At 39.1% G+C, this 25,401-nt stretch overlaps 2 protein-coding genes across 2 annotated transcripts; one reads left to right on the forward strand and one right to left on the reverse strand.

Annotated features, from left to right (window-relative positions):
- Window positions 1-939: 939 nt before the first annotated feature.
- On the forward strand, window positions 940-12,944 carry naa10 (N-alpha-acetyltransferase 10, NatA catalytic subuni). Its single transcript, XM_067446757.1, has 8 exons — window positions 940-1,124; window positions 3,201-3,299; window positions 3,455-3,513; window positions 6,056-6,101; window positions 6,207-6,322; window positions 6,407-6,451; window positions 11,963-12,047; window positions 12,580-12,944. Exons 1-8 carry the CDS (start codon window positions 1,104-1,106, stop codon window positions 12,769-12,771), a joined length of 663 nt encoding a protein of 220 aa, XP_067302858.1. The 5' UTR covers window positions 940-1,103; the 3' UTR covers window positions 12,772-12,944.
- A 2,324-nt stretch (window positions 12,945-15,268) lies between these two features.
- On the reverse strand, window positions 15,269-25,212 carry lmod3 (leiomodin 3 (fetal)). Its single transcript, XM_067446762.1, has 4 exons — window positions 24,875-25,212; window positions 21,985-22,256; window positions 20,153-21,679; window positions 15,269-15,651 (listed from the first exon to the last, which is right to left on the reverse strand). The coding sequence occupies exons 1-4, from the start codon at window positions 25,053-25,055 to the stop codon at window positions 15,604-15,606; spliced, it is 2,028 nt and encodes a 675-aa protein (XP_067302863.1). The 5' UTR covers window positions 25,056-25,212; the 3' UTR covers window positions 15,269-15,603.
- Window positions 25,213-25,401: the final 189 nt, after the last annotated feature.

Genomic DNA, 25,401 nt, shown 5'->3' on the forward strand with positions numbered 1-25,401 from the left:
GTTGGAGTTAAAAATCTTCATTTGTGTTCTACTGAAGAAACAAACACACCTACATCTTGGATGCCCTGGAGTTAAACAAATAAAAATAACATTTTCATTTTTGGGTGAACTATCTCTTTAAGGGTGAGTTTTTGGCAGCACTGAATTTCAACATCCTGTTAGGGTGCTGAAACAACTTTAGAAAACGTTTCATTTGGTGATGCTTGAACATCTGTGAGCTATTTAACTTTTCTGTAAAATGTCTGCCCGTTGTTTTCTATTTTATTATAATAGACAACTACTTTTACAATAAAGAATAGCTAAGCTGCCTCACATATGTCTCACGTCTGGTCCTTAAGTTCATGTTCTCTTTTGGCCAGTTTCAGTAAAGCCATGTCCATGAGTGAGTGTTTTCCATGTTCAATAAAAATGTAGGAATGTTAGGACTTTTTTTATTTTTTTATTTATTTTTTATTGTGCCTGGAAAAGAAATAGGGCAAATGTATCTGGATATGAAGAATGGAGGGTCAGAAAGTGGAATCCTACTTTCAAATGTCTTTTTATTTCTTTGTTTTTTTTTTTTTTTTTTTTTTTTTGACTTCATGGAAACAGTCGTACACATAAGTACATTTTAATCTAAGTGTTATGTTATACACAAATACTCCACAGGAAGAAAAGAAAAAAAACTAAACAAAACGCATAGTAAACACGAACAACTGGACGGGTAGTAAAAAATAAATAAAAATCATGTCAAAATTGTAGGAGCTTTGAAATCCATAAGAATGTGAACTTTTACTCAAAATAGTGCTGTATTCTGATTTTTATTCATAAATCGGATTATAGATATAAAGAATTAAAATAAACCAATATTTAAATATTTTGAAAACGTTTTTAAGAGTTTTTAAACGTAAGTTCATTTCCCGTTTTAAAGGACTTTTATCATAGTTATCACCGGAAGAACTTTGCTATCCGAACATCCTTCTTCCGGTCATGGGCAACATGGTTACAGAGGTGTAGCTGTGTCCGTCTGCCTGCTTAATCGCTTCTATTAAAGAGCGTTTGTGTCCATTTGACAGCCGGATTAATATCAAGTAATCTATTTATCAAGCAGCCCAGTGGTCAAAATGAATATACGCAACGCCCGGGTGAGTAATGAGAAAGCAGACAGCAAATGCAGACATTAGTTCAGTCAGCAGACTGACAGTGGCTGTGCCTCAAACTCATTTTAGGTTTATAAGCGCGTTTCGAACGCTTGAACCGCAGAACAACGAGGCATTGAGTGCAGATATTCAGTGTTAGTTAACTTATTTGTCTTTTTATTGTACTTACCTTTTTGTGTTTTATTGGCATGCACATTGCACACACGTTTTTAAAGGGGCCGTGTTCTGTATCATTTCTTTTCCACGAGCTCCACTAATGTCAGTCAAGATTCATTCACCAAAAACATATTTTAGTTACACATTTTCCAGCCTCTCTCTGAATATTATAATTAAACGAGCAGTTTTTTTTTTTTGCTAATGCATTTTGTGTAAATGATTCAGTACTATTGCATGTGATAGGTACACTGTACACCCAATAAGGTGGGCTAATTAAAACATTATTGGTAATATGATATAAATGTAGTTATGTTGCCAATTTTTAAGTAAGCAGAACTATCCAGTTTTGAGTTTGTAGTACTTATGCATGTTAATTGCTCCTAACTTGAAGTACTGAGTTAGACAAGTCATACGTAAGGGATAATGTACACCCAGCCGGTTGTTATCGCAGAATAAACCCCGACAGAATGATCAGGCCTTGCATCACTCTGAAGGGGTTTATTCTGCGATAAAAACCGGCTGGGTGTACATTATCCCGCTTATTACACGGCTACTAGTCTCAAATAAATAATTATTAGACACAAAATATTGTCTCGAGATTAAATATTTTGTTAGCTCTTACGCAAAGCTTCCGCGAAGGAAAACAGTTCCAACCTGCTTTAAGCCTTTATCTATTGCTGAAGATTTGCCATATGCCCTTGCTAAATGTTGAAAATGAATGCTGAAAGGGTTAGTTCACCCAAAAATGAAACCAAGCCTATGATTTACTCACCCTCAAGTTATCGTAGGTGTATATGACATTCTTCTTTCAGACAAATACAATCGGAGTTATATTTAAAAAGTCCAGGCTAACGTTAATCCAAGCAGTTGTTGTAACGTTAGTTGTGTTTGAAGTCCATAAAAAATGCAGCTGTCCGTCAAATAACGTGCTCCACACGACTCCGATGGGTTAATAGAGCCTTCTGATTCGAATCGATGCGTTTGTGTATGAAAAAGATCTATATTAAAAACGTTATAAAGGAAACCTGCCTTGAAGTCTTCCATTGAAACCCACGGCTGTTTAAGCCACAAGATGGCGCCAGCGTTAAGCATAGAAGTAGTACCGGTCAAGATAACTCGTAGTACCCGGATGAGCGGGTGTTATCTGGAAATAACGTACCGCTGGAATGCGCGATTGACCAATCAGAATCAAGTATTTCACAGAGCCGTGTAATAAATTTTAATAACAGTTAACATAAAATATTGTTAATTCACTTTTTATTTTGAGTTCTTGGAAATCATGTTATTTACTTCATCTGTAAACCCCAAAAAGTCAGAACTCATAGAAGTTGAATGATATATATGTTAAGAAATATTTTATAAGTTAAAACAAAATAAATCAGAAAATGCTTATTTGCTATCAAGATGATAAAAGCATTGCATAGCACTGACTGAATGAGTACAGCAACTTGAAACAATTGCTCTCAAACCAAGCAGCATGACCCACTTGTCACCATGATGGTAATTCCAAAATCCCACATTAACAGAAACTCTTCTATATCGCCATGACAAAACATTAATCACTACTAAATCTCCCTTACCATTAATCTCACACAAAAACATTATATAACACTTAATTTGAGCATTTACTCTCCCTTTCGAGTGCTGTGGAGAAAGCCGTTGGAAATAAAACATCCCAGCCTCAGTTTCTAACTAAAGGAAATTATTTTATTCTCAAAACTATGAAACAGTTCAGTTTACTTGAAATATGTCAGTGCTGTGAACTCAAAAGGAAGTTCTAAATACTCATAACAGTATTTTAACTGAACTAATTTGTTTCATTTAAGTTTGTCCTACTCAAACCAATTAAGTATTTTGATGGTGTAGTGAATAGACTGACTGATTTTCTCTTTTACATGTTTCCAGCCAGAGGATTTGATGAACATGCAGCACTGCAACCTGCTGTGTCTTCCAGAAAACTATCAGATGAAGTACTACTTCTACCACGGCCTGTCCTGGCCGCAGGTCTGATTTCTATAGATTTCTATGCAAACAGTGATGAGGTTGTCACCGCTGGCTTCTTGACTATAAAATTTGAAACATTATTTTCTGTCAAGCTTCTTTGAAGCAATATGTATGGTAAAACATGCTAAACAAATAGTTGAATGTTTGTTTTCCAGCTGTCATACATAGCAGAGGATGAGAATGGGAAGATAGTGGGATATGTTTTGGCAAAAATGTAAGTGTTGTTTTTCTTTATTGCTTTCATATAGTGCAATTTAGAAGATGCTTTAAAGGGATAGTTCATGCATAAATGAAAATTAGCTCATGAATTACTCACTCTCAAGACCCTAGGTGTACAGTGCATCCGGAAAGTATTCACAGCGCTTCACTTTTTCCACATTTTGTTGTGTTACAGCCTTATTCCAAAATGGATAAAATTCATAATTTTTTTCCCTCAATATTCAAGAATTTAAAAAAAAAAAGTTTGTTTGAAACCTTTTGCAAATGTATTAAAAAACGAAAACATTGCAAGTATTCACAGCCATGACAATCAATATTGAGCTCAGGTGATCCTGTTTCCAATGATCATCCTTAAGATGTTTCTACAACTTGATTGGAGTCCACCTGTGGTAAATTCGATTGATTGGACATTATTTGGAAAGGCACACACCTGTCTATATAAGGTCCCACAGTGAAGAGTGCATGTCAGCACACAAACCAAACCATTAAGTGCAATGAATTGTATGTAGAACTCCGAGACATGATTGTATCGAGGCACTGATCTGGGAAAGGTGTACAGAAACATTTCTGCAGCATTGAAGGTCCCAATGAGCACAGTGGCCACCTTTCCAATGAAAGAAGTTTGGAACCAGCAGGACTCTTCCTAGAGCTGGCCACCCGGGCAAACAAAGGGCCTTAGTCCTTACACCTGCTTGTTTATGTGTTACTATGAATAGGCCGATTGTTTTTGTACTACATTGTAAAGCCACCTTGGGTTCCTGAAAGGCGTTATAAAAAATAAACATATTATTTATTATTAGTCAGGGAGGTGACCAAGAACCCGATGGTCACTCTGACAGAGCTCCAGCGTTTCTCTGTGAAGAGAGGAGAACCTTCCAGAAGAACAGCCATCTCTGCAGCACTCCAGCAATCAGGCCTGTGTGGTAGAGTGGCTAGATGGCACATGATAGCCCACCTGAAGTTTGCCAAAAGGCACCTTAGACCATGAGAAACAAAATACGCTGATCTGATGAAAACTGATGAAACTAAGATTGAACTCTTTGGCCTGAATAGCAAGGGTCATGTCACCTCATGTCATGCTCATCACCTGGCCAATACCATCCCTACTGTGAAGCATGGAGGTGGCAGCATCATGCTGTGGGGATTAGGGCTTCTAGGTCACTTTTTATTCGATATTCAAATATGCATTCGATCATGACGTGAAATATCCCTAATTAAACTATAAATATATCCGGTTTTTAAAGTGCCATGTAGTGCAATTTTTTACAGTTGGGTGCATTTACATGGAACACTGTAATCTGTTTAAAAGACCAATCCGAATGAAAATGCTCCATATAAACGCTTCAATCAGAATAAAAACGAGGGGATATTCGAATATATTCAAATACATTGCTTGATATTTGATACCCGTTCGAATTAGATTTTTTTCAAAAGTGACAGCCCTAGTGGGGATGTTTTTCAGCAGCAGGACCTGGGAGACTAGTCAGGATCAAAGGATATATCAATGCACCAATGTACAGAGACATCGTTGATGAAAACCTGTTAAAGAGCGCTCTGAACCTCAGACTAGGGCGAAGGTTCGTCTTCCAACAGGACAACGACCCTAAGCACACAGCCAAGATAACAAAGGAGGTGCAACAGAACTCTATAAATGTCCTTGAGTGGCCCAGCCAGAGCCCAGACTTGAACCCAATTGAATATCTCTGGAGAGATCTGAAAATGGCTGTGCACCAACGCTCCCCATCCAACTTTTTGCGTAAATTGAATACGGAAAACGGTCTGGTGGTTTATAAGCTAGATCTTTTATTTTATAAAGTTTTTAATATGGATATTCTCCTAACAAAAACCCATTGATTTGCTTCAGAAGGCCTTAATAACCCCCCAGGAGCCGTATGGAGCTCTTTTATAATGGATGGTTGCACTTTTTTGGGCTTCAAAATTTGGGCTCCCATTCACTGCACTTATAACGCTTGGATTATCCAGAATTTTTTTAAATATAGCTCAGATTGTATTCGTCTTAAAGAAGAATGTCATATACATCTAGGATGGCTTAAGGGTGAGTAAATGGGGTAATTTTAATTTGTGGGTGAGCTATCCCTTTAAATGTTGATTGAAGGACTTAAGTGTCAGATGTTGCATATGTTCATAAATAATTATGATGTAATAAAAATAATTTAATGAAATAAAACATATTCATTTATATTAAGTGTCTTTAACTAATGTGCTAACATTTAAATTGATAATTTGATACAATGCACTTATTGTGTACATAAATGTTTTTATGTTGCACTTATATTTTAACCTGAATGTAATTTATATTACACTGTTGTTGACCCTTTTCTACCCTTAAACCAACCCATCCTGTCCTAACCTCTTCTGCATCCCACCTCAAGTGTTTTGCAATATAACAACACAATAAGTACATTGTACGTTGTAAGTATAGTAGTTAAAGACATCTAATATAAATTGTGACCAAACATGCTAATGAAATAAGATCATTATTATTTGATATTAACTGTGTTTCTTAAATTCGAAAGGGAGGAGGATCCTGACGATGTGCCTCATGGACACATTACATCATTGGTTAGTGTTGGAAAACATTGGCTGTTATTTTGTAACCTGTGCTGATATTTTCTTTCATTCTGTTTTCATGCGTATAAATAAATGCACTGCTGTGTGTTAATACAGGCCGTTAAACGTTCTCACAGGCGTCTTGGGCTGGCTCAAAAACTTATGGATCAAGCCAGCAGAGCCATGATTGAGAACTTCAATGCCAAATATGTCTCTTTACATGTCAGGAAGAGGTAGGATCTACCAGCACCGTTACTCTCTCTCGTCAGAGATTTGCTGGAGTGATTTTCCTAATCTTGTTGCTGTTTGTGTTTCAGTAACCGGGCCGCTCTTCACTTGTACTCAAACACACTTAAGTTTCAGTGAGTATCACATCTTTTCTTTCTTTTTCCCTTCTGTTTCATTATGTTTGTATTATGAATAAATTCTGACTCTCAGTTGATTAAACCTAAATTAATTAATTTCAAACTTCACTTCACATAAACGGCTAGATGGAGTGTAACAGTGGAATTGCAGAGGGATGCAAGAATGCATTCTGTGTTAATGATCCTTTAGATCAGGGGTCAAACTTGCGGCCCCCTACTTGACATCAAATATTTGTGTTTGTGTGGCCCGTGCGTTGTTCTGAAAGCATGTTTTTGCTGAGTCGTTGCGTATGCCGCGCTTGCCATGCTTGCTGCCTTGCTTCGTGTGTGTTTGAGAGAGAGAGTTAGCTTGGCCCTCCCTCATGCAGCATAATTGGTTGATACCATTGCGTGATTGACAGGAACAGAATTCAAGGCTGATCAGTGTCGAAACGAATGTGGTCTAACAGTGCTCAGATGGCCAATCAAATCAAAGTAGGCGGGGGTTAGTGCACATTCTTCACACACACACACACTCAGACGAGCATGTCAATCTATCGCTTAAAGGGTCATGAAACCCCAAAATACTTTTTTTGAGATGTAAACAGATATGTATAGGCTGCACATCATTGAAAACACTAAGGGTACTCATTAATGGTATTCATATGTGAAAATAGTTATTTTTGCATTTTTCAGAGCGATTTCTGTCTTCCGGTTTGAAAAGCTTAGTCGGAGCAACGTCACAAATGGTGACGTCGGCGCGGCCTTTTCGGCCCAAGTATGGGCAGCTGGGCACATGCTGACGTCAACCGCTCCGAGCGATTCTCGATATATATTCATGACATAAAGCTCATTCAGTCCAATCCCTGCGCTGTAGTATGCATACAAGATAATTTACTTTAATATGCATGAGACAGTCACTTCTGTCAGGCTCATCATCTTCCATCATTTTTGTAGAGATATGGTGGGGAAGTTTTGGAAGCAGCGTGCGGAAAAGTCACGGAGGAAAGCTAGGCGTTGTGCTGATACGAAATAACGTAAAGGGCGCCGAGCGAGCTGTAAGCGGGCGCAGTCTGTGGAAGCATTTGCTACAAAGGCTCGGTAAAGTAAAATTCACCTGAGGAATCGCACGCCGAACCTGCAAGCGTTGACTATCTAATTTATGTCAGGAGTGCAAAATAACCAATCTGTAATCTGTAGGCTAATGAACAAAAGCCACGTCTTCTCCGTTTTATTTGTGGTCACAGCAATAAACTAAACCGCATGTGTTCGGGCTCTTAGTGAAACAGTGTACTGCATATTTGGACAAATATAGATTTAGCTGCCGAGTGATAGACAGCGCAGATCGTCACGGCAACCCAGCGCGCGTCGCTCTGTGCTTCAGATGCGCGGTCGAGACTATGAAGCCGCAAACCCCTTCGCTTTTACCCCGATCTAGAATTACACATCTCTGTCACATCGCATGTTGGGTGGTTCACGTTCTCTTATCACGTCGGCGCGTTGTTCATTTTGCCAAACAGCGTGCATATTTGGACAAATATAGTTTTATCACGTTTGCATAATATTTCGTCATGCAGAATAACATTTATTTTCATTTCTCACTGAATTATGCTGGTTTGAACTTTGAAGAGCTGAATGATTTGCGATCTCTGCTGCACGCCACTCATAACTCTCTCATTCGCTGTACTCATCCCTCATTTAATCTCACTGTGGTGGCCTAAACTATGCCAACGTGAACCAAGAACATGTCTCAGAACCGCTGTAACTGCTGCTATTGGGATCGCTAATCTTAATGCACCTACTGACACTCCTCTATTTATGCAAACATTCCCTCTTTCCACACAATACCTTCCCACCTTTTCACAGTCGACCACTCCCCTTTTAACAAGCCTTTTCAAATCGAAGGTGTGAAAAAACACTGCTGCAGCAGGGGGGTTTCATGACCCTTTAATGCTGTTGTGGAGAGAGACTATTCTTTTTGGTGAAATCACAAAACTAAATGCACACACACAAATGCACACAAAATGCAACGTGTCCATGCTCCTAATATACAATCATTGATGAACATCTTTGATTTTAATGAAGAAAAAACTATATGAGCGGATTAGAACTCAGATCCTTTGAGACGATTTACTAAAAGTCTACTGTTAGACCACTGGGGAACTCAAAAATAAGCAGCGGATGTACATATTTATTCACTCATGCGAAGACTCTCTGGGCTAATAATATTTGATGGAAATTAATGCAAATATTGTTTGTAAATAGTCTCAAATAGATTATTTCCCAACTAGAATTAAACCTAGAATTTCGTTCACTGTTCTGTGTGACCTGGTCACGGTTGCTTTGAATTAGTCTATTATTTTAAATAAAATTAAAATAATTTATTATTTCATTATTACATAATGGTTTAATTTCTATAGGCTATTTTTTTTTTTTTTTTATCGAGTAGGCAAGAGAAGCCTATATGAACCATTCATGTTCATAAAGGAATATTCAAATTCAGAAGAACCGTTCATGTTCAGAAGAAACTGTTAATAATAAAGATTTGGATCAGCTGTGCTCTTTTCTTTTTTTGTGGAATACTTGATGGGCCCGCCCTGACCCAGAGTCTACCTCCAGCGGCCCCATGTAAATTGAGTTTGAGACCCCTGCCTTAAAAGTAGTTCCACTTCAAACACAAGTCCATCTTGATTAACTAATAGTTTAAAAATAATAATTAATTAGTGTTAAATACATAGGCTTAAAAAAATGGATGTAGTGTCCATGACGTCACCCAAAGGTTTCTGGAGAGTTTTTGAAGCCCCATCTTGGATAACAGAAAATGGGCAAAGAGGCGGGACGTGAGCGGAGCTGATGATTAACAGACAGCAGACAAAGGGCAACCCACCTGTCACTCAAAGTGGCCACGCCCTTAATTATGCAGAACTTTAAGGCTTTGTATAATGTAGTTATTAAAAAATTCACCCTCTCACTTTTTTATAACAAAATAAGCTGTATAGATAAAACAAAAATATGTACCAGGCTGTAAAAAAAAAAGGCTCAATGAGTTTCTGCTTGCTTCTGGAGCCTGTCCCAAGTGGCCAGTCGAGGAATTGCAGTTTAAGTCACTTTCATATTTGGCTTGAAGAAAAACTGGGAGAGGTTGATGCTTGTTTAAATAGCACTAATATAAACCTATTTTCAAGGCAGCCTGAGAAATTAGCTCCGTTTCAGTCATCACACCATTTATTATAGTGTATGAAAATTAACAATGAAAATTGCAGGCACAAAAAGGTGCAGTTAGCAATTTCTGAGAAACGCTGTTGAAAGGGATTGGACAGAGCAGAATAATACAGTTGTAGCCAATCAGCAGTAGGGGGTGTGTCCACTAGTGATGGGAAGTCTGATTCTTGCATTGTGTGGTTGTGCATTTGGGGGTGGAGCAATGAAAGGAGGGTTGTGTTTGTTTGGGTTAATTTCAAATATCAACAGTGTTTCTCAGAAATCACTTAAAGGTCCCATTCTTCGCGTGTTTTCGAAGCTTTGATTATGTTTACAGTGTGCAATATAACATGAGTTCATGTTTCGCGTGTAAAAACCCCCAGTATTTTTCACACAATTTACTTATCTGTACAGCGCTGTTTCCTCTGTCTTAAAAACGGCCTGATGATTTCCTTGTTCTATGAAGTTCCTCCTTCAGAAACACGTAACGAGTTCTGATTAGGCCAGTGCTTCCCGCGCTGTGATTGGACAGCAGCTTAGCACGTTGCCCGGAAAAGTCCCGCCTCTTATCATGACGTGTAGATACCATACGCGCGCTCAACATTGTACTATATTGCCTTATCAATTTGAGCCGGAATCAGACCCGGAGAATATCGAAGAGGATCGATTACAACCTGCTCAGGAAAGACTTTTTGCTGGATGTTTCAGAATGGTAAGCTGTCTATTCAGTAGTTTAAACTGATCATTACAAACACCAACAATCGATGGTGTCTGAATGAATTACTACACTTTTATATGCTAAGTTTTTCGGATTAGTTTCAATTACCATCTAACGTTAGTTAACAAAGCTAAACAGCGTTGCACTTTCTGTCATGAGTTACATAAACTGTTAGACGGACCAACTTAAATAATAAAATGTGGTCCATAACAATGCCGTCTCCAGACAAAGAGGGAGCTGTGTCATCTTTTATGAATAATCTTTCTGCGAATCTGGCATAAATTGATTGAGATTGAGGAAGCAGTCCTCAGCAAAATGTGCTGCACATAGTTTTAAATTGTGATTATAATTTTCCGGAACCGAGTTAACCATAAACTGTAGCCATTGATCTCTACGTACAGCGTCCGTGTGAAGGCCAAACAAAGGTGATTTGACTCCGGGATGAAAATAACAGCGTTTCAATGGCATGGCGACAAACACTCTCTACAAAAACAAGCTTCTCTCGACCTGCGAGAGCAAAAGGACAACGCCCCCGAATCTGCGTGTTCTTGTGGGCAGAGGGTTTGTCAACAAACGGTTTTAGTTGCGTCATTAAAGCAGGAAGTGCAGGGGTGTTGTCCAAACCGGCCGTTCGCTGTAGGCTTTGAAAGGGAACTTCTGTTAAATAAAATATCTCGCTTGGCATTGAACTTGGAGCGTTATAATTTTACAGGTATTATTTATGCTCTAACAGCACCATTACACACTAACTAAAGTTTGAAAGATGGAATCGCAAAGAATGGGACCTTTAAAGCAGCACTAGGTAACTTTTCAACCTTTATAATATATTTTCAAGACTCTTGTGATGATACATCGACTTACAATAGGTTGAATGACACATCTGCCATAGCTTGATGGGGTCTGTATCGTTTTTAATCGTACATTTAAACTTCGGGTTTCAGGTAGTAACCCGAGAACAAAAAGAACTACAAAATTCGACTGCTTTACGGCATATACGTCACTTCCACCAACACCCACACTTCCTTAAATTCGGACGTGCGAGCCCAACTTTGTTCGTCGGATAATATAGTCATGTCCGAAGCAGCACAGACAAATAAGAAAGAAAAGGTTTTGTTGGAGGAACGCAATAAGAGGAAACGAAAAAGTGATGGGATTAAAGGCAGGACGAGGATCAACATGTGACCAGCGTTTGCTCGTTGGCGTGAGCTGAAGGAGGCGTGCCCGACCGATGCTGTCATGCTTGTTATGGTGATTACCTACCACTCAAACATTGAATTGAAGTATTCACCGCCCGCACTACTATATATATTTTTACAACCCGCCGCGCACCCGTGACCATTAAATAGACATACGGGGTCCGCGGGTTATGAGACGACCCGCGCATCACTAGTTCAGGGCTATCAGGGTTGTCGTGTCAACAAATGCATGCGCGATGGCATCCCTGTTGTAGGATGACTGAGCTTACGACAGTAGTTGAGGACATTTTTTTCCCAACTGTAGGGGGCCCCGAGAGCAAAAGTTACCAAGTGCTGCTTTAATCTCTGTATGTATTGATATAAATTGTATCAGTCATACAAAATGATTTCATTACTGTTCATACTGTGTTGCAGGATTAGTGAAGTAGAGCCCAAATATTATGCTGATGGAGAAGATGCTTATGCCATGAAGAGGAATCTCACACAGATGGCAGATGAGGTATGTGGCGTTGCATTTACAGTATACACAATTGTGATGCCAAAATCTTCTGGAAACAACTCATACACACTCCATTTCCCTGGACCTGGATTTTTCCAACTGTTTGATTAGGATGGTAACTAGTCATGGTTGCTGTATCTATGCTGAACTCAGAAGGGGGCTCATGTCAACTCAGACTTTTGCGCCGAGTGGTTTTGAATGCTTATTCAAAAACATATTTTTCTCTCTGATAATTACTGTAAGTTGCTCGGTTATTGTAGGTGGGAAAGTGTCTAAAATGCCGTGATATAAATTACACACCTACATTTGGTCAGTGCAATTGAGCCGCACCTTCCACAGATTTTAAATTGAAAATTATACAGGGATAAATTTAAATTTTAAAATGTTCACCTTTAAAAAGTAAAAAGCTTACTCTCTCAAAAACACATTTTGCAAATTAGATTTACCAATATGTCTTGCTGTAGTCAGTGGCTAACCCTGGTAGAGATGTTTGTCCCCACTATGCAAAATGGTAACCTTTCCTGTTGTGCAGTTGCAGAAACCAGGTGTTCGTCTGTGGGGCTCAGAAGCTCCGCCATCTCAGGACACATCTGTGACTGGCCTGGTGGAGAAGCTTACGGTGCAGGATGGAGATGGAGACAGTGGAGGAGAGAGTAAAGAAATGAGCGAGGTCAGCGAGGCCACGGAGAGCACAGACGTCAAAGACTCCTCATCAGACTCTTAACTCACATTTCAATCTGTTCACAGCCATCATTTAGGTTTCAAATAGCTTTACAGTGTTTATATGCTCTGATGGTTTTATTTTTAGAATACAGGAAAGTGACTGTGTAAAAACAGTTCACAATGATGAAATTACTTGTGAGGAGATTTGTCAATAAAATTGGAGAGTAAACATCATATGTGTTGGTGTTATTTATCCTGGGAAATGTTTTTTTTTCGATTGATGTGAAGGTTATGGCTTCTATGAACAGTTAATTATTTTAAAGCAAGAAAAGGACCATGTTTACCTCTATAACCCGGGCCCTAGTAAAAACGAGATATTATCCCAGCCATGAAAGTTGAGTTGTTACTAGTTGGTTGCAAATGTTGCTGAGAGGATTCTGATTCTAGAGACTTTGATGGGACAAAAAATAAATTCACAACTTTAAAAACTAAAGTTTTTACGTGTTTTGGCCGATCATGTACATGACAGCATTTTGGGGGCCTGAATACAACATAACATCAGTATAAGATACACAAACTTCAAAATGAGATTCAAAGTGAAAGATAACATCGTTTCAATGTAAACCACAAAAATGAGAATTTATTGACATCGCCAACTACTGGCTGTAGAAAACAACGTTTTTGTGTGTCGTTTTTGTTCATCCGAGTGAATGGGGATCGTTTTGACAGTTGTCTTCTGCTTTGTATGTGGGGAAAAAAACACACACACAAAAACGTTTTTTAAAGTACATTATACGTCAGTCATCGTTTCCTTTTTCCAAAAATTATGTATTTAAATATGCACTATGTTTTGTCAATCTTAAGGAGTATGCATAGGTGACAAAATGGCTACGCACTATACCCAACTGGACTATAGGTTTACTTGATGTAAACCTGCGGGTGGCGGCGTGGCGCCCATATGTTGACCAAGGCCTTATTTTTACAAAAGCTTTCTATTTCAGATAAATACTGTTCTTTTGAAATTTCTATTAATCAAATAATCCTAAAAAAGCAGCTTTTTAATGCAGTGAAAGTGAGCAGAAGAAACTTCTTTGAAGACAAAAAAAATCTTACCGTTCAAAAATGTGTTGTGTTTTGTGTGTGTGTGTGTGTGTACACGTTTTTGAACAGTACGATTGATATAGCTATATAAAATGGTTAACTTAAATTAACACATTAACTAAATGAAAATCGAAAAAAAACACTGACTGACAAGTTACATTATTTTTATTATTATATTTTGATTTTTACAAATTAAAGCATAATTGTTTATCGTGTATGTAGGCTATGTATACAAGTAAAAATGTCATTTTTATTTTTTTTCTCAAAACAGTTTTGACTGATATATAGCACCTTAATGCAGCAACGTTTAAAAAATTGCCTGAAAAAATAACTGTACAAATTAATCAATACAAAGAATAAATTAGGTTACTTGTTAAAAATAAAACATAGCCTGCATGTTTTTTCAAAACCTTGTCAGCATAATTTAGCATTATTATTTAGCAGGACCCGCTCGACATTCTCAAGTAAAACATGTTGACGTTGAATGTGCTCTTTCATATGCTAATGATATTGGTTAGGGAGCGTTTACAAGGCGGAGCTCTGAAACGATTCAGCTGCGCACACTTTCAAGATCATTTTCGATTGATAGATTTCACATGCGAAAGAGAGGCGTACGCGCGTGTTTCTGAACCACGTAGGACAGTTCTACGCCACATTTTATCAATGAGGCCCAGGTCTATGTATAACCATTAGATTTTGGGCAAAGCTGGAAACTGGACTCATCAGAGATCAGAATCAGGCAGACCTGTCTTTCTGAAGGTCGCGTGACTATCCTGGTAGAAAACTTGCTTCCTTCTGCTCTGACAATGTTCCCTGACTCGAAGGATTGTTTTTCCAGGGCAATGCTTCAACCCACACTGCCAAGGCCAATCGAGGTGTGGATGGAAGTGTGCATTTTAAGCTTAAATTGCTAATATTTCATTTGTTAACAGTTAATTAGTTAACTAACATGAACTAACCATGAGCAAATTTGTTACTGTATTTGTTAATCGTTGTTAGTTAATAAAAACCCAGCTGTTCATTGTTTTTTCATGTAAGTTCACAGTGCAATAAAAAAAACTACGTTTGATTTTAATGTATAAATAAATGTATGGACTGTAATGTAGGTAATAATGAAACCTTATAGTAAAATCATTCCTGATGTAGCCTACACATTGAATTCACGTTCATTACATTTTAATTTTACTCAGTGCTTTTAAAAATGTAATGACACATGTATCTAGACTTCAGCTTCTTGGCTTGTATAGCTTTAGTTTAAGGTAAATTGTATTTTTGTTTTATGCAATATGATCCATTTTTTCATAAATTAGTCTGAGATGAAATATTAATTGGCTGACCCTTGTGTAGGAAGAATGCAACTGAGAAAAAAAAGGTTCTTACTGAAAAAAGTTATTGCATTCACATAATTATCTTGATAACAGTCACTAGAAAAACATAATTAAGGAAAAAGTCCAGTGTGACATTTACACTATTAAGTTTATTAACACTATAAATATGAACTCAAATTCAGAAAAACAAAAGAATACATTTAACATGTGCATTATGTGTAGCCAAAGACATTCACAGACAGTCACAACATTTAGTGATGGGGTTAATATAAATAGATGTTTGACATTTTACAGTTCAGGATCTGATGAAAGTGCCCACCGGGTCGTGGCTTCTTATGCAACTGCTCTCTCTGGTTATGTAACACTCTATTCTCTCCATTAGTTGAGGAGCACCATGGATTCGTTATTCCATGATCGATCTGATGTTGGCCTGCCCGGTCCCTCTGTGTGGTCGTGAGAGGGGCTCAGAAGAGACTGGTTTCGCTTGACTCCAGGATTTTTGGAAGAGGTACCTGTGGGTGTGAGTGAGACAGAAGTAAGCTCGTTTGAAATTTATATTAACACAATGCTGGTCCTACTTTCTTGGACTATTAGTACAGTTTAATATCATTGGCAGCCTTTCAGTTGGCATTACAATATCAAAGTAAATAAAATAAATTATATGTCTGTTTAAAGGACACACCTCTCCTCAAAAGGGTCGTTACAATATCATGCAAATGTTTTATGATACTATACCAGCTGAAGTATCACAGTTCAAAGTAGCATCACAATACAATGCAGTATTAAAATGAAACAAATTACATTAATTACATTAAAATTAGCATAAATACATACTGGCTATTGTTATCGATCCAATTAAATCAGTGTAAACAAAATCCATCTTTACACTGCACAGTAGCACAGAAGCTGCATGAAGTGACATTTATATGTGGTATTAATGCATTTACAATTACGAGATTAATGTTTTAAATATATAACTGAATACAGAAATATGAAATGTTGGAAAATTAAATAATAGACCTACTTTTAAATGGGAAACTAAAATCACCAATAGGTGGCAGCAAGTTTCCACTTTGAAAAACTAATCTAAACTGAAATGTAGTTTGAGTCTATTTGAGTTGCTCACACCAGCACCGCACTTCAACTTATGGGGGTCAGGGACAGAGTTTTCCACGCACAATGAGTAATCTATGCAGTACCATAAAGTGGTGTTTCTCAATTCATTGTGTGTGTGTGTGTGGTGTGTGTGTGTGTGTGTGTGTGTGGCATGTAATCCCTACGTTATGGGGACAAAATGTCCCCACAAAGATGGCAATATCCTAAATCCTTGTCCTTGTAGGGACATTTTTAGGTCCCCATGAGGAAAACATCTTATAAATCACACAGAAAGAGTTTTTTTGAGAAAGTAAAAATGCAGAATATTTCCTGTGATGGGTAGGTTTAGGGGCAGGGGCAGTGTAGGGGATAGAAAATACGGTTTGCACAATATGAAATCCATTACGCCTATGGAAAGTCCCCAAAAAACATAGGAACACTATGTGTGTGTGTGTCTAGTAAGACCTGTGCTAAATGCAGAGTTAGCATGGAAAAATTAATGGAAATCAAGCTTTTAAAAATGAAGGAAGAAAGTACTTATAAAAAATTCTATTTTACTTTATAGAAAGTAATCAAAATCCAAAAACTACATACGTCACAAGAAAATACCCACACATGACCTATGCTGGCAAAATGATTTGCAATAAGCAGAATCACCTAGCAACCACACCTTAAAATCCCTGATAATAACACCAAATTTCAGTCAACATCAAATATCTATAGGAAAAATCTATATTCAACTTTTTCCCCCATGACACCACAATTGTTTGAATATCATTAAAGCTGTCATAAACTGGCTTTTTTAAAATAAACTGTTGTCTGAGGTCAACTTATGACGTTTGTGTGGTTTTTACATTCAAAAACATCATAACTAATAGGCTATTTTCTACTCTGGTTTTGAGGCTCTCTCCTGAACGTTGGGTTTTGATGGGCGTGACGCACTGGAGACTTGGAAGTAAACGCCCACGGCTAGGATTGGATTTTTTTCTCATCCACTTGCGATTGATTTTATTGATTGATTGATATTATTTTTGTATTACGACCCGATCGGTCGATATTAGCGCGAACCGAATATTATTTCACTAATTAAGATTCACTGGTCTGCCGATGGGCTTACGTTTTGGTATTGCGTCTGGAAAACACACACCCCCGGGACGTTGGGCTTTGCGAGCCCTGGCCCATACGTGTCTGAGTCCAGCATGCTAAAGGTATGTTCTGTTAGACACGTACACATAAGCAAAACGATCTATAACAATGCAATACTATTACATATAAAAACGCATTTTACTCACATAAGTGTGCTGCACCATTACTGTCGGATCCAATATAGAAGGCACAGCATTGTGTTTTAATCTCAATATGTCTGCAAATCCAGCATCAACCAGAGATTTGTTTACAGATGATCCCGCAGTAAACTGAAGTGAACATGTCTTCCCCACGTAAGCTGGAATTTCATTAAAAATAAAGTTCAACCACACATGCCTAATATTAGGATCCGAAGGAAGCTTACCAGGAATAGCGCAGTATCTTCTTCGCAGCTCCATGAGTCGGTGGGCGGGCTGCTGAATTACACATGCTTATTATTCTGTAGAGGCGGTGTTTGGTCGTGCGATGACGTAAGAATGAAGCACAGGAGCGTTTGCTGGGCCTGGTGTCTATAAAAGCTTTTCTTTGACTAAAAAGGAAGTTTTCAGCTTTCAGCCAACTTACAGGATATTCTTATATTACCATAACCTTTTATATATCAAAAGCTCAAGGGAAAGTTGATTTCTCAATTCATCACCGCTTTAATGAGACAGTTATTTAGACAGCCTACTGTACCACACGGCTCTAATAATGTAACACATCTGTAATCAGGTGTTTTTCCCCAACAGTTAACCAAATGCTTACAGACATGAAAGATAATTTTTGCGAGAATACTCGCCAAGACAGATATTTTGAAATACTGTAATTCTGTGTATGTGTCTATAGTGGGATTGCGTGCAATATGAGGAGATTTTGTGCGCATGTGTTGGTGCACACCTCTCCTAAAATGTACAAATAAACATAGAGCATCGGGATCGCTATATATAGCCTGGCTCTACTCGTACTTCCAATCAATTTTCATTTTCCTTCAGTACTACGTCTGGGACTGCGGTGTATTCTTAGGGTTTCTCCGAATAAATTTTTACCGGTCCAATCAGCGAACTGAGGGAGTGGCTGAGAACGATGACGTTGATGTCGTGCGCTAGTTTGAGTTGTAGTTCAGTAATGACGGCGGAGAAAGATGTGAACTAAACCATTCATTCTGTTGTGGCACCGCTGCCGAATATCCAGAAGTTAAAGCCGGAGCAATAACAATCTTTGCTGGGGTTTGTTGGTGGCCATGATGTTGTGGCCCTCCTCCCCAAAAGGATGAATTCAGGAAAAGTTGGATTTTCCAGCTCGCTCCATTAGTGGCAAAGGAGTTGGCCGAAGCCATATTCGGATGGTAATTGTTTCTCGTGGGGTTGAAAGGTATTGCCATCATTTACAGGGTGATTTTATTGCCGTCTGTCTCACACCACCTGTTTAAAAATCCCCGGCCGAGTTACCTACTGCTTTTGTGTGGTGTTGTAATAGCTGTCCGAATCCACATCTCTGAGTTTTCAAGAACATATCACTTCAAAATTCACTGTTTATAATCCTTTTTGACCCCTGCAGAGCACCGTACGGTTGCGTTTTGCTGTAATTAGGATGCATTTCTAAACTTGCATTTCTTTAAAATGCTGGCAAGTACTTACAAGAGCAATATATTTCATCACCGCTCAAACTAATTAAAATAAAAGCACTTAACATTTGAATTGGTCCGTTATTTATAGCAGCATTTATTATCATACCAAGCATATGACATTTTATTTACAGCATACAATCATGTTACGGACCGCGTGAGCGCCGCGTTCCCGATCACAAAGCTCTCCTCCACCATGGCGTGAATAAATCACAATCCGAATGCACGAGTTTTAGGTTTTATCCTTTAGTTTTATCACTGAGGTGGCATGCACATGTGCACTTTTATTTTTTCGGATTTCCATGAGTGAAACAGGCGAAGGGCGCATGACATACGTCACGACCAAACGTTAGCGATTGGTTATGGCAGATCCAGAGTAGCTCTGGGGAGATCCAATAGTTTTAAACTTCAACAGAGTACCCGCCTTCGCGGAAATAAACGCTTGTCAATGGAGAGTGGCCAGACTCTGTACAAATGAAATGTACGAGAGTCTGGTAAACTAGGCTACGCTATATGAGGACACCCCAGTAATGTTTTTTTTTTCCTAATGGACATTTATAAAAGCTACCTAAAGGCCCTAATTGAACTTAGGCCTAAGTTTAGTCTAAACCCTCCCCGTGAAACCGGGCCATAATGTCTTCAAGCCATGGACTGGATTATGTAGGTTAGCTGTTTATTTCAAAAGATAATTTACCAAAGGTCCAATAAAAAAAACCTCCAAACAAGTGTTTTTACGCAACAGAAGAACTATTTGTGTAAGTGCTACAGTAAGTTATAATGCTGGTTGATGAGTGATGATCTTCCAGTGCAGTTTCAGCTGTGCGCTCCTATTCTATGACACACAGTAAATCAGGACATGTCAATCTGAATGATCAAACCAATCCAAACTTCAGCTGTAAAACAGTGTCCGATTGGTTTCTACTCATCGTCCCTACCCACTAAACCCACCCACCACACCCGAGATCCAGTTTACATTGGTTGAGCTTTCAAAGGATGATGAAAAAAACTGCATCATGATTGCGACAAGAGCAGATCCTGGAAGTTCTATAGCCAATCAGCGTGTCATGTTGTGTTTAGGCTTGCTCGAGACCAAATGCTTTATTTAAAACTATGCGATCTAAACAGCAACTAATCAATTTGGTAATTAGAGAGACTTCAACACTACGTACCGCTTTGAGATAGGCCACGTTGCTCTGTCGAATCTCGCTGAGCAACTGATCCCGAGGTGTCAGGTCCACTTTCGGTGGCTGTCGCCTTCGAGGAACCGGCTTTAGAGTCTTTATCATATCTTTCAGGTTGGCTCTCTCATCTGCAGGTCCTTCTCTTGCCGTGCTTCTTTGTTTAGGAACACTCCTCAGCTGAACGTTAGCTCTTCCCTCTCTCCTCTCATCCCTTTGGTTCAGTTCCAGAAGTGGATCCCTTCGTTTTGGAGTCTTTTTCAGATGTATTTCGTCTAAGAGGTTTCTTGTGTCTGAACTAGGAGGATGTTGTTGTGGGTCAAGATACTGGGTCTTGCGGAGCTGCTGAGGAGGACTTGGTTGTGGTGAAGGTTCAGGAGAACCTTCAGGACTCTCCTCAGCCCCATCATGAGAGCCCTGCAGTAGGGACAATGGTATGTAGCCTCCTAGCATTTCCAGCATGCCAGGGGGCAAGTTCAGAGAGTTCTCATACATCTCCATGACCTTCCTCTGCTCTTTCATCTGCTGGTTCTTCTGTTCCTCCATTCTCTGCTGTCGCTGACGGTCCAAGTTTCTGGTTAGGAGATTGGTGACCACCATCCGAGGCCCAGGGAGTTCAAAGTGGTAGCCCATCTTTAAAAGAGTGTTGTTAGCCTTGAGGAGACGAGACACTTCCATTTCTGCATGGTGTCCTAGCATGTGCCTTTGGTTGTGGAAGCGAAGCTCAGTAAGTGTCTCATTGAACTGGAGGCAACGTATTATTGCCACAATCCCTTTTCCTGTGATGAAATTGGATTCAATATTTAGTGTGGTGATGCTTCTGTTCTCTCTGAGCATGTTAGCTAGAGCAAATGCCACGTTTTCGTCTGCGCCAGTATTCGCGATGCTAAAGGTCTTAACGTGTCTGTTCTTCTTGAGAGCATTGACGTAATCAAGGAGCATTACTTTGGGAATGTTTTCAATGTTGTTGAGATTGACATCTGTGACCGAGGCGTTGTTGTTGCGGATCTTATCCAAAGTGGTCTCTAAATTTGTTTCATTCCCAGAAGGTCTTGCAGTCTTTTTAACAAAAGAGTTTCCACCTAGGGGAAGTTTTGGGATCTTCAGCTTGGAAATTACCCTTTCCTCTTTCTCAGGAACCCAGTTCTCATATGAAAAGGGAGCAGGTTCAGATTGGGTTGAATCAGCTTTCTTTTCCTCAATCACTTTAGATTCTGTCTCATTAAGTCCTGATTGTTCAGTATTTTCTTCAACTTTTGTATCGGCAACTTCTGGAGGTGGCCTTAAACCATCTTCTGAGGTCACTATGGGCTCGGTGGCATCAAGTTCTATCTTGGCAGGCTGATTGCTTGCTTTGTCCTCTTCTTCAACCTCCATTATCACTTCTTCAATCACTTCATCAACAACAACAACATCTCCCCCTGCTCTCTCAACTTCCTCAACGATCTCCTCATAGACATATTCCACCTCTTCAACTTTATCTTCTTCTTTTGCTTCAAGCTCCTCATCGGTTTTCTTCTGATGATGACAAATGGACAGAAGGGTCAATTCGGATGAGTTGAACCATTTTTTGAAGACTACAAATTATGAAACCATTGAATCTCCAGTGACTAACTCAAAGCCTAAAAATAGAATGTCCTGTTTACAGCACAGTTGCTCTTTCATAGCATTTGTTGTTGGAGTATTATTGGTCTCTTGGTTGCAGCAGTTATAAATAGCCAAATTTGATGATTAATAATCAGAGTTCAAAGCACTTCAGCAAAACGGTTTATATGAAATCAAATACGCTTAATGTAAATAATGCAAACAATAACTAATCTTACCTGACTGGGTAATAGAGTTGTGGGAACTCTCTCCTCCTCCAGCATGCGTTTGGACTCTTTCTCCCAGTACAGATATTCCACCAGCGATCTGTGATCAAATGATCCAGTGGGTGGTTTGTCAGTTTGGTCTCTCTGCCTCATTCCCACCGGCAGTCTCTCATCAGGAGCGATTTCTTCCATCTCACTCTGGAGCTGTTTGAGCTCCTCTGCCGAGAGGCCTGCCAGAATCTCATCTTCATCGATCTCCTCTTCTGACTGGGGCTCGCTGCAATCTGAAATAGAACCAATATACTCTTTAAAACAATTGTTAAACTTAAAAAAGTATAACTTATAATTGACTTATACCATGGTCTGTCTGAACTCGATTCTGTCTGTTTATTGCACAGGTAGTTCCAAGACAGTTGAATCACCGTTCTATATTAATGTGCTGTTTTCATTGAAGCACACCCACATAGGCCTTACACACAGAGAGGGAGATCGTGCTGCGCACATACACACATATTCAGGAGCACACACACTATCAGCACTGCCCCATGACTTTTAGTAATAAAATAGCTTTGCTGGTGAATCGCAATATTATATTTCTTAGCAACGAGGGAGTTGTATTACTTTTTTGAAGTAATTAAAAACTCATAGCTTTGTTGTTAAATGATTAGTTCACTCCAGAATTAAAATAAGGGTCTCATTTAGCAAAACAATCGGTCATTTAAAAAAATAAATAATAAAAAATGCTCGTCTTACTCTGATCTGCGATGCGCCACGCATTACGTCATCACGTTGGAAAGGTCACATGTGACGTAGGCAGAAATATTGTCCCAGTGTTTACTAAGCGACCGTGCAAAGACGTCATACTCAATTCTAGTCAGAATATCTGAAACTGCTCCATTGGGCTGTGATTATGGGGCGTGTTTCAACCGAACCAGGAAAGACATCAATTGGACAGACCTACAACCAATCAGAGCAATGAAACGACGCATAACGTTAGTTGTCAAATGTCAACAGAACTCAACTGCACCGTGTTTCCAAGTCCACGTTTTTTTTTTTTTTTTTTTGCGGGTTTTCCATGTCTGCGGGTTGAAGCGACCTCAATTATGTGATATATAGACCCAGGAATGTGAATTTTAGCAGGCAACCTTGCCAAAATAACACACATTTTACCCCCCAAATGCTATTTTTTCCCAAAGACACCCCCCAAAAAGCTATTGTTTAGGGCTGGTAGTTGGCGGGTTTTGTTGTAAAAATTTGGCAACTCTGTCTGCACGCGAGCTGGAATAAACAATCTTTGCCGGTGTTGTAAAAAAAAAGAATTTAAGGACACACAGAGTACTTACTAACACTATCATCATTTCAGAGAGAAATAGTGAAGGTGAATGCATATACGAGCAAGTTTTCCGTTTAGGATTTGAACAAGTTCAGCCCAAGCGCCTTTGATGACGTGATGATTACGTTACTGTTGATCATCTGTCCGTCATCGTCTAAAGCCCGCCCTGATGATTTCATTGGTCCGAACAGTTTCTGTTCAGGCATAATTACTCCTCTATGGAGCGAGGCCAGACCGAACCGCCTGACCTAAATATGTTGTGGGCGGGGCTGAGTTCAGCTGGCATCCAGGCTAGCTATAATGACGATTTCAGGTGATTTTGAAGTAGGAGGAGAAAATGAGATGGAGATTTTCGCCCTTCAACAGTGTCATGTGACCTTTTAAGTCATGGACGTGCATTGCAGAGCTAGTGCAAGACAACCATATGTAGTTAAAAAGTAAATTTTTATCTTTTTTTTTTAATGACTTTTCGCTAGACCCTTGTTCCTCGGATATGGTCATGTAGAGCCCATTTTAAAGCTGCATTGAAACTGCAATTTGGAGCTTCATCCCGTTGAAGTCTACTATATGGAGAAATATGGAATATTTTCCTCAAGACCCCTTAATTTCTTTTCAACTGAAGAAAGAAAGACATGAACATCTTGGATGACATAGGAGTGAGTAAATTTTATCAGGAAATTTTAAACTAATCCTTTAATGGAGAGAGAGAGAAGTGCTGAACCATTCATCTCTCTCGCTAGATAATTATTTTAAATAAATGATATAATTAATTAATTCAAATAAATAAATGTAATCTTACTTTATCTCTGTATGATTTAAAGCAGGCAAAATGCAAGCAGTAAAGAACCACAACTGAACAAAATTACTGTCAGTTTTTCCCTTCCGGACAAAAATAGTGCTGGCATATTACCATGGTATAAGCAGGATAACCCACGGCTAGCTGTGCATTCAACTGTTTTAATGCACTTCACTTTGGCCCGGTTCTTTGTTTAATGCGCAGCAAGCTGTGGATTGTCCCTTACTTGTTTTCTTAAAATCAAACATTATTATTATTAATACAATTTTTTAGTACATTTTGTTAAACCAATGAAAGTCAGATATCGGCCACAAATAGCTTCTTATGTATGCGGTTAAATAGCTGAGTAATTTCTGTGCCACTGGCATCAACAAAACGGGTTTCTCAATCACTCTCCCTGCCTGATATTAGTCAATAAAGGGAGTACAAATATAAAAACTGGACACATTTTGTCTGCAAATTGTAATAACTCTCCTTTTTAGTGATATTACACTAAAAATCATGTACTGAATGCCAGGACAGCTTACACGTTCAATACAACAACGTGAATGTGAGCGTGATATTGCTTAAATATATTTAATAGTACCATCACTTCCAAAACTACAGTATGATACTACCATTAGTTTTAGCACTGGTCTACCTGGAGCTAGTTAGAGATGGAGAGTGTTAAACTCATTTTCTTTCAGCACCACAGAGCTTTTTACAAAGATCGTCTATGTTCGCAAGATTAATGGCAACAAACAGCTGAATATATTAACTAGAGAATTCAATACCTCGAACTGTTGACTCACGAGAAGCGTCTCTCTGCCTCATTCCCAACGGCACTCTCTCGTCAGGAGCGATGTCGTCCATCTCACTCTGGAGCTGTTTGAGCTCCTCTGCCGAGAGGCCGGCCAGGATCTCATCTTCATCGATCTCTTCTGTGTATGAGTTCTGATCAGTGTGCTCAGACATGTCCACTCATGTGTTTTCAAGAACTCAACCGCAGCCGCTGGTTTCAGAGCGCAGTGAGCGTCACGACAGGACTCAAGGCCTTATGCCACATGTACCATCTAAAATAACCTCCATTCAACAGAGGGGGTGGTATTTATGGAACAAGTGGGGAGATGGACTTTTTTCAGCAACTTGAGTCAGCTGGTCCGTCCCCTGTATTTCAACATGACAGATGAGAGAGAGAGAGAGAGAGAGAGAGAGAGAGAGAGAGAGAGAGAGAGAGAGAGAGAGAGAGAGAGAGAGAGGGTGGAGAAAAACAGGAGCAGGTGGACATGCCAGTCAAGTGGCCCTGGTGGCTCAAATGCTA

The sequence above is a fragment of the Pseudorasbora parva genome, chromosome 6 (genome assembly GCF_024679245.1).
Source record: "Pseudorasbora parva isolate DD20220531a chromosome 6, ASM2467924v1, whole genome shotgun sequence".
NCBI classification, from domain to species: Eukaryota; Metazoa; Chordata; class Actinopteri; order Cypriniformes; family Gobionidae; genus Pseudorasbora; species Pseudorasbora parva.